The following is a 19,630-nucleotide window of genomic DNA, read 5'->3' on the forward strand; positions in this document are numbered from 1 at the left end:
GGTAGGCCCTGAGAAGGTGTGTCGTATGACTGACACGCAGCGGTTGTAGCCGAAGGGGCTTTTAGTTGGGACTTAATCCTTTTACACCCTAACTAGCAGGTATATGCAGGTTTCTTTTGAATGTGGATAAACCCGTTAAAAAGGCGACTCCTTTCCCATCGCCACAGTTGATTTAATCAACAGACTTTACAATAAATGGAAAACTGCTAAGAATTGAAGGGCTGAGCTGAATGTTACACCATCAGTCATGATATTGTTAATTTCAGACAGTTTCTTATGGCTGCTTTGTGTTCGGTTCAGCTAATTTTGGGGAAATGTGAAAAAGCAATACCCACCAGTATTGAAAATAATTCAAACAAGACCCAGCACTGAGGTTTAATATTAGGCCTCACGTGCACAAACCGAGTTGCCAATAATGGAATTCATTCACTGCTCCCCACTATACTTATTTGCTGTAGCACAATATTGCACTATGCACTTGCACCGACTCCTCAGTCATGCAGACACTCAAATGTTGCAGGTCAGGGGTCCAGGCCGACAACAGCTACATGGAAACTCACCTGTAGAGAAGCTCACACTCACACACACACACACATATACACAGACACACACACACACAGAGATACACAGCGTAGCCTCTGCTGGCTGGGAGTGTTGGCTGAATGTGAATGCAGACCTCCAGCTGACATCTATCCATGATTAATGAGAGAGTCCGGGTGAAGTTTGGCTCCTTAATGAATACAGTTTGAGAAGTTGAAAAGCCTATCAATATTTGACATGTCTCTTGAATATGTTTGCATAATTGATGCAGGAATCCAAATTGAATCATAATTGCATCATTGTGAGCGTTTCGTCCTCTTTCTCTCATTATTCCTCTTGTCCTTTTGTGTCCCGCTCCCCGAGATATTTTCTCTCAGGACCAGATATTCTCCCCCTCCCCGTCACCGTCATTTTCTCACACACATGCACACACACACACACGCACACAGATGGGTGCCGACAGACAATCAATGTGATCTCGGGGTTTGACTGACACATGGCACTGATGAACCCACTAGGTAGCATATCGCTTTGCTTGCCTCTCTGCTTGTGATTGACATCTGTACCTCCACCGCCACACCTCTCTCACACAAACACACGTACACACGTACACACACACACACCCTGGGAGCACGAACTGTCACAGACATCCTGCTGCTCTCCAGTGTTGTGCGATGCTGACACACTCTGTTTTTGATGCTGGTGTCAAACTCACTCTCACGTGATTGTGTGTGTGTGACAGAGAAAAATAAAATCCTCTAGATATCACCTTTATCTATTCAAGGACGAAGATGATAACTGAAATACAGATACTTTTCATTGTATATCATTAAAAAAACAAAGCCAAACCCACACTGTTTTATTACACTATTGTAGTCGAGACAGTAGAAAATCCATCGCCTGCACATAAACATGTATTTTTATGTTTCTGAGGCTTGAGGAAAGAATGAGCGCTTCTTTTTTTTGCCAGCGTGCGGCCAAGTCGGGTGGTTTCACTTTGTCTCACGTTGGCGTAAAAAACATCTTTTGTATGAACAGAACAAAAATGTCACTTTTACCCCCCATCAAATGGAGAATCGTGTGAAACATAAATTCTTTGATACTCGATTCTGGAGCTGAAACAATTTGTGCGACTATTTATCTCTCAATTATTTAAGTCATTCTTATTCTTATTCTCATTTTACAGTGACTCGATTATGAGGATTCGATGCTTTTTGTGTCATGTGATAATAAATTTAATATCTAAAAGTTTCGGGGCTTTGGTTGGACAAGTTGTATGATGATGTCACCTTTGGCGTAAAAACTTGTGATTTTTAAACTTTTTTACATATTTTGTGATAAATTATGAAACAGCAGATTAATCGTAGATGCAGAATAAAATGTAGAAATACAAATGTAGAAATCCAAGAAAACTTCATGGGGCTTTCAACCGCATCTCACTGTCTTCGGAAGTAAACAGAAGTAGATCAGTTGCCATGGCGATGGTTTGATTGTTAATAAGTGGCGAAATCTGGACACACGATAACTGGTCAGTGTGTATGCAGATGTGACCACCAGTCATCATACTGTATATGAACTGTTAGTGATCAAACACAGACGCTTCTGTACTCAGGGTGAGTCGGGAATGTTTTAACATTACGATAAGAGAAGTCTCGAACACACTGGAATGTGTGTTTTAAAAAAGCACTGTGTCTTTAAAAATCACACTAAAATGGTCACGTCTGCACATTCCTGCTACTAAAAAATGTTACATCACCATTTCCTCTTGTAAGTGTCCTCTGTGGACACACGCACACACAGACACACACATTCTTTTTAAGCTAAGTCTAAGTTTACATCATCGCCTCTGGGATCAGCTAATGTGACCCCAGCAGCCCTGACGCCAAAACTCCACAATGCTCGACCGTGTGTTTGAAAATAATCCTGCTTCTTCAAATTCCTGCGAAGGCGACATTTCAAAGGGTCTTGATCTTGACTGATGACAGTGCATCTCTGCGTCCGACGCCGTGCGCCCACCCGTCCCTTCACTGAGATGGGTGTGGCCCAGCTCTGGGTCGCATCTGAGCGTCATTGTGCTGCAGGGACTCAGGTGGCTCCAGGAAAAGGGGTTTATATTTTGATTTAGAGGAGTCTTCAGAGTGAATGCATCAGAATGAGTTTGCAGACAAGAAATTAGACGCGATTAGGTTTCTCCTCGGCTATTGGACCAGAGCCGGGCCGGTGTTTGTCGGCAGATGGGACCCAGATAATGGTTGGAGGTGCTTGAAAAATAAGGGTGTGTGGTAAAAGGATGTTGAGGTGGTTGCAGGATTGTGTGTGTGTGTGTTTGTGTGTGTGTGGTATTTAGAGATTTAAGATTTTAGAAAATGATTTGTCATGCAAGAGCCTGCAGCGGCCTTAATGTGGATGGAACCAATTTCAGCTTTACTCTCTCTCTCTCTCTCTCTCTCTCTCTCTCTCTCTCTCTCTCTCTCTCTCTCTCTCTCTCTGTGTGTGTGTCAGATGAAAAGACATCTCAGTGAGGGGTAACTCCAGCCCTCCTCTGTGCTCCTCGTTTCAGTGGCTCTGATGACAAAATGTGTCAGTGTTTAAAAAGAGGCCGCCGCGGTGCATGTGCTGACATGTCTAAATCTGAGACCGCCTCGCACATGTGGATACACACACACACACACCAACATGCGCACAACACACGTACGGACACACAAACTAATGTGCACGGCGAGGCTTCCCGAGGGCCATCTGGAAGTCCAGAGCGAGGCACAGCTGGTCCCCAGTGAACATCCACTGAGTCTGGAGCCCCTCATCTGCAAGATCACACAGAGAGCCGCCAATCACTCACTTGTGCATGTGTGTGTTTGTGTTTGTGCACGATTGTCGGTTGTAGAGAAGCAGTCATGTAGCTGCCCAACAAAATAAATTCCAGAATTATTCCCGGATACGTGTGCGGAATACGTGTCGTCTAGTTTGAAATCGACCTCACTTCCGTCCTCTGGAGGGTTGAGTGTGTGTCTGTGTGTGTGTGTTTGTGTGTGTGTGCAGTTGGGGACTCTGACTACTGCGCAGACACTAAATGTAACTGAAAAATTGCCTCCATCTGTTGGCAGTGGAAAAAATCCAAGAGGACAAATTGAAAAGATTGCAAGGATAAAGCCGTCATAGTGAATTAGTATCGCGGCAGGAAGACTTCTTGTTATCGGAGTATTTGTAAAATATTCAGGCTTACATGTGCGAGGGTGGGGGTGGGGGTAGCAGGGATTGTAGCTGGAGGGAAAGAGCGATGCTGCTGACTTGAACCGATTCCAAAGTTTTGTGCGAGCGTGCCGAATGTGAGCCTGCATGTGTATGAGCCCTATCTCCTCCAACATTTCTCTCTCTCTCTTTTTTTGAAAGTCTTATGTGGTTCACACCCACCACCTGCAGCTGTATTTGCTGCCCGGCGCTCATTTGAATGGTAATATGGATCCAGTGCAGCAATGCAAACTAGTGTGACATCTTGGAAATTCCTGACGCCGAGTTACTTTAGAATTCAAGCTCGCAACGTCGAGTTTCTGGGACTTTCCAGGCAAATGAAATCTGGTTAATTCACTGGCGGCTTGACGAGCCTTGATATGCGGCCGCAGTGACGGCTGCAGCTCCCCAGCTTAGTCAGGGCCTACAAACATTTTCTCAATGTAACAGGTTTAGTTTTGGATTTAATGTTTGTAAAAAGTGTTGATATTTGACTGTAGTAAGTCTGTATTCACGCACAGTGAGAGCGAAACAGAGCTAGAGAGGGAGAAAGAAAAAGGAGTAAAAGAGATATTAGCACGGACCGATCAGTCAGCGATTCCCCTCAAGAAATTGTACCTGACGGCGCAGAAAGACCTGTCACATTAAGCCCCTCTTCAGATCTTACACGCAGATAAAGAAGTTGAAATCCAGTCAAGATGGACGTCCGAGTGCGACAGAACCTCTCAGGTGCGTCTCTGGTGAACGCTTCATTTTCTCACCCGGAGCCTTGTACTCATCGGTTCACTGGCACCAACATGCACGTTCTTCCTCGTGCAGCTGATGCAGACCGGTGCTCGGGTGTGTTTGTTTTGTGTGTCGGCCACACCTGCGTTAACAGCTGGCCCCTTGTAATGCAGTCTCATCCGGCTAATAATGTTACGGGGTTTATTACAATCTGGATGCGTTTGCTTTATTAATTTATTGTTTGATGCTTTGAGGCGGCTCTGGTGTGATGCTTTGTTTGAATCTAATGGGTAATTTCCCAGCGGTGGATTTTGTCATTTTCTTTTGTTGCTGACCACATTACTGATAAAAGGCTTATATCTGAACTGATGATTCTCTGGTGTGAGGGGGTTTACAGGCTTAACTTTAATGTCGCCAACTGAATTGGAGTCTCCATGGTTTCAAATCAAAAGTTACAAACATGTCTGATATATTTACTGTTTCAAATCGGGGGAGACTTGTGTGGTAGGAAAAGAACAGCGTTCACAAACCTGAAATAGCCGATGTGAGCTTTAGTGAATGTTTTATATATTTATTCAGTCAAATAAAGGTCAGATAACTGTCTAGAAAACATTTTTTAAAAAAGCTTTTAAAACAAATTAGAAAAGCAATTTAAGGGATAAATGTAAATGTTCACGTGTCCTCTTGAGGCACCGTTATCAGAGGTAGTACTTCAGCTACACAGTCGTGTTAACATGCACTGGATCAGTGAGCTCTGTAACTGGTGATTTTTTCTGCTGCCACATAATCCTACATCTCTTAAATGTGGGCCAGCGACACCAGTCTGAGCAGCCACCACCAGGTCAGTACTGTTTTATTTGTCGTGCTCCGCAGTGACGTACACGGGACTGTCACTGTGCAGGAGAATCTTCACCGTCCTGTAAGTGGGTGTAATCAGGCTGTGGACAGACCTCAGGGTCGTCACGGGTTTGACCACAGAGAGCCTGTTTGTTTGTCCGCGCAGACCTCTGGGTCGTTCCGTGCTAATTGGAACTAGCATAAGCTGGCTAATGAGAGCTAATTAGGCTAATGAATTAGTTTCAGAGTGCACAGCAGACGTTATAGCCGAGGAGGAGGAGGAGAGAGATGGAAGAAAATGGACAGGCGCACATCTGGATGCACACATACAGATGCTGACGCCTATTTTTCTACTTAGCTGCAGGGTAAACAAGTGGAGAGGGCGAGAGCGCGCACACACACACACACACACACACACACACACACACACACACTCCAGTCACACACTACTGATTCTCCTCTCAAGCTCATATTTGTCACTACACGCATGTGCGCACACATTATCATCCTCAAACACACACTCAGAACCATATGTGAAAGCAGCTCCCGCACACACACACACAACACACACACACACACACACACACACACACACACACACACACACACACACACACACACACACACACACACACTCTGTCTCAGTTAGTCAGGAGCCAAAGATGCCCTCTTTTTACCCACAAGCCCACTTAGCCCGCACATCTGTCGTAGTCTCTTGGGAACACGCACAACAATATGCTTCAACTTAGACACTCGTGTTTATAGAGAGTACGAGGCTCCCGTTTAATTACTGCTGGAATCTGTACTTGCTGTTTTTGGGACGTATTTACCAGACAAATAACCACATCTGTGGTTTGACATTCGTAATTAGAAATAACTTTTGACATTCTTTGATGCACCGTCACTAATGCTGGAAGTTCAACCTTGTTCTCGTGTGCAGAACATAGACTGGAAATAATGACGGGCGATGGCGTCTCCACTTCTTCCCACTATTCGAAAATTAAGCCAGTCGGGGTTCATGACCTATACTGCATCCATCTTGATATGCAATCTATGGTGAAACAAATTATAGTTTTCTTTTATTATAAATTTACATTTTGATCGGCCAAAAGTTTTTACTAGATGTTTCTTTTTCTGTTATGCAACGACATCAATACACACACACACACACCCTGCAAAAATACAGTAGAAATAAAAACTCTTCCCTGGATGGATTTTCCAGACACACAACACACACACACACACACACACACACACACACACACACACACACACACACATACACATACATACACACACTCACTCACACACTCAGGGACACTTCTGAAGAGAGAGGTCGGGGAGGCTAATGTAACAACCGCCTCATAAGAACACACTCGGGCCAGTTGTGGTTTTGTGTTTTCATCATCTTCGGGCTCCGGGTTCAGGGGACGTTCAGGGAACCAGTTTTCAGAAACCTCCACAGAGTTGGTGAACGAACAACTGAAAAAAAATCTGCTACTACTTTCTGAATTTAATAAGAATGTAAAGCCCCAATTTTTCATTGCTGCTATGCCAAAAACGTCCTGTTTGAGCCTAGCAACAGTAACTAAGGAGTAAGGCCTCGGCATAAAGGTCAATTGAATACTGCAGTTTTTCATTCTATCACTACTGATTATTATCTTACTTCGCCCACCACCGCTCACGAGGGAGCAGCTCGGGTGGCTGAGGCCAGAGACGGCGTCTGATTCGACCCGAGTTTCTTTCAGCCACCGCCAGCGTTACAGCCACACAGTGTGTTTATTACAGAGGAAACACACACTCTCTCAATCCCTCTCCCCTTTCACCCCCTTACCCCCCGTCGGTGCGGATGAAGCACCAATCCCGTGTAATTAAGTTGCCGCAAATGAAGGCACTTAATGACAGGTTGTCACGGCAACGGGGTAGGATGTTGCCATCGGGGCTGGTGGAGGAGTCTCTCTCTAAACTGCTCCACAGTTGTTGGACGTGCTGACGCGTGCACTCGAACGCACCGCGTCACATTCATACGCATACAAAACAAAACGCCGGCTCATTTCCACCGGGCTTTATTATGTGAAGACTTGTTTTCTGTCGTCTTTATTTCTTATGCATGCTGACTTTGCTTCCTCCTGTTTAGGGTGCGTCCTTCCAGCAGGCTACCACTTTAACCTTAATCAACACAGCTCGCTCCGGTGTCACACACACACACACACGTCGCTAAAAAATATATATAAGCAGATGTAATAATGCCCCGCAGGCTCAGAGCGCGGCGGTGGCGTTTCCTCAGCCAGCTCAAGGTCACATGGACCAAAAGAAAACAGAGCGAGAGCTGTTGTTAGACAAGGAAAACAGAGAAGAAGAGAAGAAGACGACAGCAGAAGCGAGCTGTGGCCTCTGAACCGCAGACTTCAAACTAGCAGCAGGCTCAAAGGAAGGAAGAGGAGTGAAGAAAGGAAGAGAGAGGCAAGAAGAAAGGAAGTGAAAGTGGGTTTACATGGCAGGGGACGTCCTCGTCGGGGGGGGGCTTCTCCTGCGACCCCCTCGTCTCAAACAAACCTCGAAACCACCAACACCAGCTGCGGGAGGGAATATTGTGTCTGCGAGGCAAAATCTAGGGTTGCTTAGGTTTGCGTCTGCTGCTCTTTCAGGAGAAACCAGCAAAGGAGCCTCCTGTAAACCTGCAAGATGCTGGAGACACTTAAACGTTTTACATTATTGATTGTTTGGTTAAAAAGAAACACGCAGCAACATGAGATAGAAGATGGAAGCAGTTAGATGAGACATGTGCAGGGCTTCTGTGAGTTTAATCCACACATTGATATTCAGTGCCATCAGATGCTGTTGCGCACTTACACACACACACACACACACACACACACACACACACACACACATACAAACATGCACAATCAGGCACCGACCGTGCAGACAGCTGGTGTGGAAATATGGGCTAAGATAGCTTCTTCGTCTCCATCGACAGGTGATGGAACGTCAATGTGAGGGCGTGCAGCTGTCGCTTGTTTGCGTTGCATGTGTGTCAGCGGGTCTGTCGATCTGTGTGTCTGTGTGTGTGCGTGTGTGGCCGTGCACGTGAAAACTGCATTATGTGCTGCACAGAGTGTTGTGCATGTAGATGTGAATGAGGGTGGGATTTTATCACAGCCTGTCACGTCCCTGCACTTCATTAGAGCTCGGCTAAAGGAGAGACAAGGCAGCATCTCGCCGGCAACATCAGCAGTCACCGTGTGTGTGTGTGTGTGTGTGTGTGTGTGTGTGTGTGTGTGTGTGTGTGTGTGTGTGTGTGTGTGTGTGTGTGTGTGTGTGTGTGTGTGTGTGTGTGTGTGTGTGTGTGTGTGTGTGTGTGTGTGTGTGGCTTCACCCTGTCAGCTCAGTCCATATTCACAGGCACACAGAAGGCAGCATCAGCAATCACTGTCACACTTCTGTACAAGCTACAGTACACTCACAGCATCATCAGTAGGTGTGTGTGTGTGACTTTGTGTGTGCGCCTTGTGTAACCTTCACCTTGTATAGACTATGGCTAAATGAAAAATGATTTTCTGCCTCACCAGTCTCTTAACCCCCAACCTGTTCAACCCTCAGGGCTCATTATTTCTATTTTATTCTTTAACCAAATAAATAAACAAAGTAAAGTTTGCAATTATTGTTGAATGAATGTATATTGATGTGTATTGATTTTTAAAGAAACACCTCAACTCTTCACAGAGGAGGTTATGTTTTCACCCCCGTGTGTGTGTGTTTGTTTGTTAGTTAGCAGGATTATGCAAAAACTACCGAACTGATTTCCATGAAATCTTTGGAGGGTTGGGGCATGACCCAAGATTCCAATAAATGCAATTTGGTGCAGATCCAAATAACAATATGTTAAACATTTGTTGTGGATCCAGATAATGATCCACATGCATCTGATCGCAACACATATGGTGATAAAGTGACCAATCAGCCATGGTGGAGGTTTGTGATCTCTGAGTTCTCTTCTAGTTCTTCTTTCGTGTTGTTTTTTACAATCTATTAGAGACTCCGGTGCAAAAATTAATTCTTCTTCTCTGCTTTCTGCCAATTTTCACCTTTGTCGGTCTCTCAAAGCACATTCTCTGAGCCATCATTGTTTTAAGCAGCTGTTGTTTACTTTGTAATGTTGTGATCGGTGTCTTCGTGCAGCGGGAAACAACTTTCCACGGTGAAAAGAATCATTTCTACCTTTTGCATTAACGGACTGTTTCATTAAAATAGGTAAGAAAAAGAAAAACGAGGAGAGAAAGTAATTAGACGTCAGACAGCAGCCTGGTTCTGTTCTGTTGACTGACATGTTGACTCTTTCTGTTTGGTGATACTTATTAGCTCGGTGTTTACATGGGAACGGCCGAGAGGAATAACACACACGGGATGTTCTCTTGATGTTCACATCTAGAGAAAGAGAGCACGAAGAAATGGAAATGGAAGAAGAGAGGAGAGAAAAGAAAGAGAACGAAAGAGTGAGACTGGGGGTTAAAAATGACATAATGTGGATTCAGTGAAGGAGAAAGTAAATGTCTGTATCATACAAGAAACATCCTAATTTCTAAACATGTATCTCACACGGACGCACGCACGCACGCACACACACACACACACACACACACACACACACACACACACACACACACACGCACGCACGCACACACACATCACCATCACTGTACTTGAGCACACAAACTGTCAAAACATGGGAAAGCAGCATGCGTGCAAAAAAGAACACAATGATACACAGAAACACACTCTCTCTGTCACACACACACACACAGACACACACACAGACACACACACACAGAGGCAGCGGTGTGGTGGGAGCAGGTGTCGCTCTCAGCTCATTACCCCTGGCAGGGTTGATCACTCTGTTTGGAGAGCAATAAGACACACCTCGCTGGAGAGATAGAGGGATGAGGGGGCAGCAGGAGGAGAGGGAGCACAGCATCCTCCTCCTGCTTTAGGAGATAGAGGGATGGAGAAGGAGAGGAGGCGATGTGCAGTGTGTGAGAGATGGGAGGAAGGGGAGAGGAAGGGGAGGAAGGGGACAGGATGGAGTATCGTGCAGCGAACGAGAGAGGAAAGACAAAAAACTAAATTATAAAATGGATCTTATTTTCTTAGATTAACTGCAGGCAAACACAATAAGAGCATTCACTCAGTTTTTAAATAACTCAGTTTAGCCAAATTGATTAGGAATTATAAAATTAAGTCAAATAATTGAACCTTTAGTTGTAAGTAAGTATAATATAATATAATAGTAATAATACTGAGGCTCTTTCACTCTATCTTTCGATAAATGGGATATAACGTTTATTTGGGTTTTTGTCATTAAAAGTGCGTGAATGAATGTGAAAGTATGAATTTTTCCCATATTGTGAAAGTGACAATCACAAACTCCACATGCTGTGTTTGTTCAACCGTGATACACAACCACCAACATCACAGCAGTTAGCAGTGATGCGTGAACTGCGTGTCCCTCTGATTACACACGTTGTGTCAGCGCGCGGCTCTTGTTCGTGTCCTTGAGCTCATGGTGTGTGTCTGTTGTGTCTCTGCAGGTACGACTACAAGGAAATGCTCCACAACTCCACCTTCTGTTTGGTGCCCCGTGGCAGACGACTGGGCTCCTTTCGCTTCCTCGAGGCGCTGCAGGTAAACAAGACGCGCACACACACAATATAAGAAAACAACGCACAACGGTATAAATTCATGCCAACCAGTGGAATATAACGAGGAAGAAATTGAGCCACTTCCAACACTCAACCTCCCACATTTGTTTTAATAGTGCTGTATACCTCTGTCATTAAAGGATCCCTGAATCATAAGCACCTTTATGGAGTCATTAATACAAACAAACAAGACCGGCACTGGGAGGATTAGCTGCTGCTCTTTGCTTCCAAACTCTGTTTTATAGAAACACTGGAAGGTTTCGGAGGCTGCGGGAAAAATGTAAATGTGTCAGAAAACTCTTTTTATCTGTTCATTTGTTGTTTAACAACTGTTTTGATCATGAACAATTATCATTCTCTCATTTCTGTGTCGCTAAGCCCAAAGCAACACTTTGGAATTCACCATTAAAGAGTGAGAATAAAGTGTAAAGTCCTTCGTCCCATTTGAAATCAGTTTGTTTTAATGTCACTACATTGAATTTCCACTGATGACCAGCAGCTAATCACCTTCTACAGTGCTGAACACTTTGAGTCCAAATTGGGGAAGTGTTTTGTGGCTTATTAGCTGTCTTGTAACTTCCATTTTGTATTTGACCCTCCCTCCACTAAAGAGGAATTGTTTGCAGAAGGAGTCAATAAACTGTGTGAATCCTAAAGTGCTGCAGCACACTAGAGGGTAATTGGGACCATTTTAGACCCGATTCCAACAATCGTGGGGGCGTTCCCGACTGGAGGTCAGTCGCTGCCGATTATCTGCCCAAATGATCCTGAAGCTTGGGGGGGGTTTACAAAATCTAGATTCTGGACATTTTCCAGACTTCATGTCTCTCAACGACCCTAAGTGTAATTTCCATTTTCTGGATCTGCATCTACCTCCACTTTACTCACACTTCTCATCTACGTATTCTCATTTACTCACTCCTTTGTCTGCACTGCTCACTTCTGCATCAGCTGCTGCACTGTCCTTTACTTCTCCTCACCACACACTGCTGCCGTCCACAGAGGGCACTCACACAACTTCGCTTATCTCACTATCAGCTGCCACACACACACACACACACACACACACACACACATTGCCGCACTTCACTCAGGAGGGAAATGTGCCCCTCGTCTCCTCTCTCCACTCGTCTGACTCACCCCATCCATCGACTCACACCATCTAGAGGAAGACGGAGGGCGAGTATTTACAGGCTTTGGCGTTTGCATGAGAAAGCAATTCCTAATAGAGGTCAGGCCTGTGTGTTAATAGTGTGTGTGTGTGTGTGTGTGTGTGTGTGTGTGTGTGTGTGTGTGTGTGTGTGTGTGTGTGTGTGTGTGTGTGTGTGTGTGTGTGTGTGTGTGTGTGTGTGTGTGTGTGATAGCAGCAGAGCCCAAGGGCCACTTCTGGTTTAGCTGACACCTTTATGACCTGGGAGTGACAGGGCCGTCATTACATCAAACTCCCACCACAAACACACACACACACACGCTCAGTTACACACACACACACACCAGCCGTTTTCTCTCCCTCTCCTCTCATCCCTCCATCTCTCTGCCACTCCTCTGCCAAAGGTCACATTCAGCTCCACGGCCTCTCCCCTCTTTTCATTTGTCATTCCATCTTCCATCCACTTTCTTCTTCTTCTTCTTCTTCTGTTTTTTCATCTCTTCTAATTCCCCCGCTCTCATCTCTTTATCATTTCTCCTGCACCGAGTAATTAACTCTCCTGCACCTGAGGTCACATTTTATATTAATGTGTCAACAGGTGCACAAAGTGACATCTAGTGCTCACATCACATTTGGTCTGAAAACAAATCTTTGGTTTCCAGGCTCGTGAATGATTCAGGATCAATTTTATGAATCAAACAGAATCAGAAAACCGTTTAAAAATCTTTTTTTTTTGTGCTTCGTTCACAAATGTTAAAGCAGAGTGAGTAAATGTGTTCTGGTTTAAATAAATCCACACATCTGCAGCTGACGACCAACTTTTCACTCCAGAGCGTTCGACTCTGATCTGCTCTCCAACAAATGGCTGCTAATTTTCTGCATATTTATATCTGTCATCATCATCACACCGAACATATGCCGCCCGCCTGCTTATCAAGATTATATGTTCAAACTTATTTCAGTTTTTTATCTGATTGCTCAGCTGCTGTGCGAGCCTCATGTTTGATGTTAAATTTGTATCTGGCATTTGCGCTTTAGTTTATATTTGAGCTTATATTTGTGGACTGTTCCATGGGATGAATTCTCTACTTAATTAAAGCTTTGACTATTTAATATTTTTATATCGATCATATTAACATGTGTAATGTGAAAGTTGGCCCACTCTACTTTTCCTGTCAGATCTATTCATCATTCTTTGTCTTTTAGCTCCTTGTTTTGGTTCTAAAACCCACAACTTTTCGTTAGTTACGGTCCATAGACAGCTCCAAAATCTCCCCCTGGTGGCTTGCTGTAGTATAGGTCATGAACCCCACCTCCTCCATGTATGTGGATGGGACATGGATGTTGCTATAGAGATAGTATAAAAATGGGGTGAAATACTACTACTACTAATATGACTCATGACCTTGATACCTCTGCTCTACTCCAGCATCCCTTTTAAAATCAGAGGTGAAAGATGGTGGCATCCTTTTCAGGGGATATTTTTGGTTTTATTTCCGTACAATGGGAGGAAGTGGAGACGCTCAGCACCGCACCACAGACACACACAGTTGGCGACTAGCCAGCGGACCTGGCGGAACACTTAGCCTCTAAAGGGCCCTTACGTTTGTAGCCAAAATGAAACTCAAATGACAACAAGCATTTGACTAGAAAATAATGTCTGCAAACACAAGATATAAACTTAACAAGGGGATAAATGTGTAAGTGTTGTTGACAAAATTTATACTGCTGCCCTCTAGTGCCCAAAAACATCAATTAATACACCTTTAAATATCTAATCCAATTCTGACAATTCAATTAATAGTAGGAAATTTCTGTCATTTAGAATTGGTATATAAATTTGTTATAGTTAAGTGTGGTTACATTTGATTGTTTTTGAAGCAGCTGCTTTTTTCTCTCAGTTGTTCAAATTGAGCCCTCGATGAGATTCCTGCTGTGAAACCTCATGTAGCTTGTAGATGATTAAGTTGTCGACTTACAGACATGAGATTAAAAAACATCAATAATCGCACTGCGGACTGGTTTTCTGTATCATGTCTCCATGTTGCGCCAAAGACGCTTGAAATAAAACATTATATTTCCACCTAACGGGGGAATTGAGTGTAAGAACAGTCATGAAAGGAGCCACGTGTGTCAGCTGTGACAAAGCGAGTCGATACGTAGCAGCACAGGCTCGATTTGGCTGGAGCTGTGATGTTGTTTGTAAAGGATCATGTCCAAACTTCACTCTGTGTGTGTGTCTGTGTGTGTTTGTGTGTTTTCCAGGCTGCGTGTGTGCCCGTGATGCTGAGTAACGGCTGGGAGCTGCCTTTCTCCGAGATCATCGACTGGAACACAGCAGCGGTCATCGGCGACGAGCGGCTCCTGCTGCAGGTAACAGCCCGAAGACGCTGAACCACATCACCTGAGAACCACAGCAGACAAACAGCAGCGGCACCACAGCTGGGAATCGAACCTGTTTTCCTCTGGCTGCTGACACATTAAACACACTGCAGTGGTTGTCTGTTTGAAAACGTCACTCAAAATCCTCACATTGTTTCACGAGAGGGCAAATAAACCGAGTGGATTTGGCTGAAATTGCTCCAACTTCATGGGGGGGAAAGTAATTATATGCCCATTAAATCTTAATTTGGATGAAGTGTGTAATAATATTGTTTGACATTGAGTTTTATGATGTTTTATAATGAGCAGCTCGATGTGTGCAGCCTCAAACGTGGCCGAGAAATCCTGTGTCTATTTGTTTTACTACAACATTATGATTTATATACACTCACAGAGCACTTTATTAGGAACACCACACTAATAACATATAAAGAGTCAATGTTGGAAATGTTCCTTTGGGATTCTGCTCCACGTTGAGCGACCGCATCGTTTCTGCAGATTTGTTCATGCAGCCGATCTCCTGTTTCACCACGTGACAAAGGTTTTCCACTGGATTCAGATCCGGTGCCTACGCACAACTCTTTGATATAAAAATACTACAAAATCATTCACCAAGTGGCTGCTACAGCATTTAGGCTTTTCTACCTCAAATACTTTCTAAATTAATTTTGTCATTTGCTGAATTCCCTTAAATATAATCTCACCTTCCTCTGGAATTAAACTCACATAGTTTGATTGTCGTTTTCAAGGTCATGACGTAAATCTTCAGGGAACAACTCGAGCCGATATTAGGGAATAACGATATTGGCAGTGATTCCTTAGATGTCATAATCAAACCCTTATGACAAAGAAATTGAACTGAGCTTTGATTTCTGTTTAACTCTAAACTTTAAAGTTTGTAAAGAAAACACAAACAACTAAATAAATTGAACTTGAAGCTGATTCCGATGTGGCTCATATAAGTCATGATTTATAGGCAAACTTAGCCAGGATGTTCAAAGACCTGAAAGAAAAGCAACTCTACTCGCAGTTTGTTTATGAAACCTTGAGACTTGACTCAAACTTTCCCTCCAGGACTCAGAGTCACTCTGTAGAATTGCATTGGGAACATTTGAGACTTGGATTTGACCCAAATCACCTAAAAATAGTTGTGGCCACTGCTCAAACAAACTGCAGTACAGTGTCTGCTTCAGCCGACAGTTCCCATCTGTTGATGGGAGTTTCCTGAGTGTATCCATGGGACCAATTTGAAACTTCCTGCCACCACATTTAAGTTCCCAGATCAATCATTTAAAAACCAGCTTCCGTATTTACTGCTGACTGACTGACTGTTTGTCGTTTCACAGATTCCGACCACGGTGCGCTCCATCCACCAGGATAAGATCCTGTCCCTCAGACAGCAGACTCAGTTCCTGTGGGAGGCCTACTTCTCCTCTGTGGAGAAGATAGTGCTGACCACGCTGGAGGTGAGGAGTCAAGACACACACACACACACATGCAAACACTCGCCCTTCTGTCCTCTCTGCCTGCCTCTCTCCTCCTCCATCATCAATCTTTCTCTCAGAGCTGCAGTGTCGCAGCAGACTCTGCAATCTTTGCTCTATTCTCAGGCATCACGTTGGTCTCTCGGTGCGAATGTGTCGTTTATAGAAGAAAACTGAAACTTCTCACAAGCTGCTTCTCTGTTTTATTCAAAGTGGATTAAAAAAAGGGTGTAACACTCAAATTGTGACCCTGGAAACTCCACATTTCACAATATATTAGCTCATATGATGGAGTGTTGTTGATGCAAAGGGGCCAAGATGTTCCAATAACTGAATCCTCAGAGACCATTAGGATTTCTTGTTAAAGTTAAGTTAAACAAGTTAAATTAAACACAATGACCACGAGATGCAAAGTGATAAAAGAGAGACACAGAGCAACGGGAAGCAGATGAAGAACAACCACAAAATACTGGATTTTGTGTATCTTTCAAACTGGAGTCCTATATATGAGAGGGGGGGGGGCGAAGAAGTAGTTCTGAAGACTAAACAATGAGAGGAGAGAGAAAAGCAATGCTGAGGCTTATTGGGGTCATGCATGAAGATGAAGATTAAAACAGTAAATTAAGACAATTCTGCCAAAAGTTATGTTGTTTTGAGAAGTTTTAAAAGTTTGGATTCATTCTTATTTTTCCCACCTGATGAAATCCATCCAGCTTTACTTGTTGAAACTCTTCACTGCCGCAGTTCAACATCCACGGAGGCTCGCTGGTTGATTCTCAGAGTAGCTGGAGCCTCCCTCCCTCCTTCCTCCGACCTCTTATTGTCATGTGCATCCACCCCGTTAACAATAACCCCCCCCTTAGGGAATTTGTGACTGGAAAAACAATTCATCCGTCCGATCCCCATCCCTCATTATTCAGTTTAAACAAGTGGTTTATAGATGCAGGGATAAAACCTGGGTGCACCGCCGGTGTCTCGCCGTGGTTACAAATGTCTTCTCTCTTATCCCATCACGCATTTAATTTCCTCTCCGACCGCAGCGCTAAAGCCTCGGAGCAAGGCTCTCCTCAATGCTACCGTCTTATTTACTCCATAACCTCCCAAATCATACATCAAAATTTGACTTTTACACACACACGCACACAGACACACACACGAGCTTCTACGCCCTCAAACACACAGCGCACGTATTCGGTCGAGGCTTCGGTGTCTAGAGTCTGTCTGATTTTTGCCCAGCTCTACATCTCCGGTCTGTTTATCTACCCCTGTCTCTCAAACACACACACACACACACACACACACACACGTTGAATCAGATACACATCCCCATATGTCAATGTGTGTCAGCCCAGATCCGCATGGCACCACCCAGCCATAACCCTGCTGACATGTCACTCCGCACTAAAGAGCAAGGTGACATGGCGAAAGTCTGTACCGTGTGTGTGTGTGTGTGTGTGCGTGTGCGCGTGCGCTAAACACTTAATCCTGACTGACTGTCCTGTATAAAAGAGCGAGGGGAAGAATGTTGGGAGAAAAAGGGTGAAGAGGAGAAGGGGTGACATATGTAAATGGTGTTGCCGTGGCAGCCCCCGAGATAACGAGCGACATGGTTTATTCATCCTGTCGAGCCGGTACCCCCCCACATCCTCCTCACAGATCTTTAATGATAAACACACTCACACACACACACACACACACACACACACACACACACACACACACACACACACACACACTCCGATATCTTGACAGATAGAATCTCCTCACACACACTCACAAACACACTCGCGTTTTAATGACTTTCCAGATCCACTCCAAACTGCGTGTGTGTGTCTAAGTGTGTGTGCGTGTCCTTATGTGAGACGGCACTCGTGATGGAAACACAACTCCAACCTATCATGCGGTGTTTCCCTGTCAGGAGTCAGACACATTTCGACCAATCACAAGGTCAATATAGCCGGATGTGCGGCGCTGGTACAACTATTAAACTCACCTATTAAAGGCGAGCTCACAGTGTGCTCGCGGTGAAGCAGGATTTATCTATCATGCTCTAATTGGTTGATTGTGGCTGTTCTGAGGCGAGATTGAGTCGTCCATCATGTCCCGACTGAGGGCCGCCGACGGGGGGGGGAGCTGCAGCCGAGCGAGCAGAATTGCCCCTCATAAGGTGTAAAGGACTCTGGGTTTTTAAGGTGGCGGGCACTGTTTTTATAGAGAAAGCCAACGGATTTTCCAGTTAATCTGTTTGTCCGAGGCAAATGGTTATCAACTCCCCCTCGGGGACGAAGCTCGGGAAAGTAAAAACAAAGCCACACTTGGCTGTTGTTGTTTTTTTTTCTCCCCTTCCTCATGTCCCTGCCACCAAATGATGAATTTACACGTGGCTTTATCAGCGTTATTACATAAACTCCCCTCCGGCTGTTATTATTAACTTTTCACAATTCACTCAGCTATTAGCTGCGCACCCATCGCTCACCTGACTCTCCTCACGTCTCTTTATATCTCCGTCCTTTGAGTTACAGAGCCAAGTCCGGCCGTCACCTCCCGACTCTACAGCCGCCATAAAACACCACCGCCAACCTGTGTCTGTTTTACTGAAGCAATTTAGCATGGCTCAAGGGCACGGCAGCAATATCTCTTTCTCTGCCCCTCTGAGCTGCGTCCAGGGGAAAATAGAGTCCGCTCTCACGTCTCCTGACCGTTTGACTGACTTCTCAATTTGGGCAAAGAGAGAATCAGGGGCCGGACTGACTGACTGGTACAGCTGATGACTTTTTGTTCTTGTCAGTGTAGCTGAACTATGAAGATGCCTTTACCTTACTTGCTTCAGACTTTTAAATCCTCACTTTGCCTGTTCTGCAGAGGAATAGAGAGTAACAGTGACCACCCACTTTTAGAATGGCTCCGGTTCCAGGAGTAAATTTCCCATTGACGTTTCAGAAAATCCTCATAAAAAGACTTTTAAGTCTGGAACCAGGCCGACCAGCTCCGAGATGAATCATGGACATAAAATGTTTAATTCAGAGCAGAAAACTTTAAAACAAAGGTACAAGACTGTGTACACAATTATTCTAACAGCTGATGATTTGTGGGGTTGTAGTCAGCATTTCCTTGGTAATCATGGCCGTCGCTTCTACACCTGAGGATTGTGGGTAGTTTAACAGATCTTTTTGATTTTGTGGAATTTATGGAACGACATTACCAAGTCATTAACATAGGATATTTCAATAGAAATGGAGCAGTACTTGCTGCAGAGAAAAGTTCAAGTCAGATGAAGCGAGAGCTGTAATGTTTACATCTGTGTTTACAGCTTTTCTGCTTTTGTTGGTGTTGCATCTTTCCTAGTCACACTCCTGCCCTCTGTAGTTCACCTTCGTGCTGGTATTCATGTGCGTCCTCAAAGGAGGAGCATAAACATGGCCCCATTCATAAAAGCATCTCTGCTTCACACTACCAGAGTTCATAAACTCCACAGGGGACCTTTAAATTGATAAATGGTCTGAAACTCTGCAGCACGTTAATGTGACATCCTGTCCTTGAAAGTGTGTATAAATCAAAGCAAAACCCTCTCACGGTCTCATTTG

At 44.4% G+C, this 19,630-nt stretch overlaps 1 protein-coding gene across 1 annotated transcript in view; it reads left to right on the forward strand.

Annotated features, from left to right (window-relative positions):
• Positions 1–19,630, forward strand: part of ext1b (exostosin glycosyltransferase 1b) — a 106,586-nt gene that overhangs the window by 66,425 nt on the left and 20,531 nt on the right. Inside the window, exons 2-4 of the mRNA XM_035182760.2 lie at positions 10,920–11,013; positions 14,446–14,553; positions 15,909–16,028. Coding sequence (XP_035038651.1) covers positions 10,920–11,013; positions 14,446–14,553; positions 15,909–16,028 — 322 coding nt within the window. The remainder of the gene's footprint in view (positions 1–10,919; positions 11,014–14,445; positions 14,554–15,908; positions 16,029–19,630) is intronic.

This window comes from Hippoglossus stenolepis, chromosome 17 (assembly GCF_022539355.2).
Source record: "Hippoglossus stenolepis isolate QCI-W04-F060 chromosome 17, HSTE1.2, whole genome shotgun sequence".
NCBI lineage: Eukaryota > Metazoa > Chordata > Actinopteri > Pleuronectiformes > Pleuronectidae > Hippoglossus > Hippoglossus stenolepis.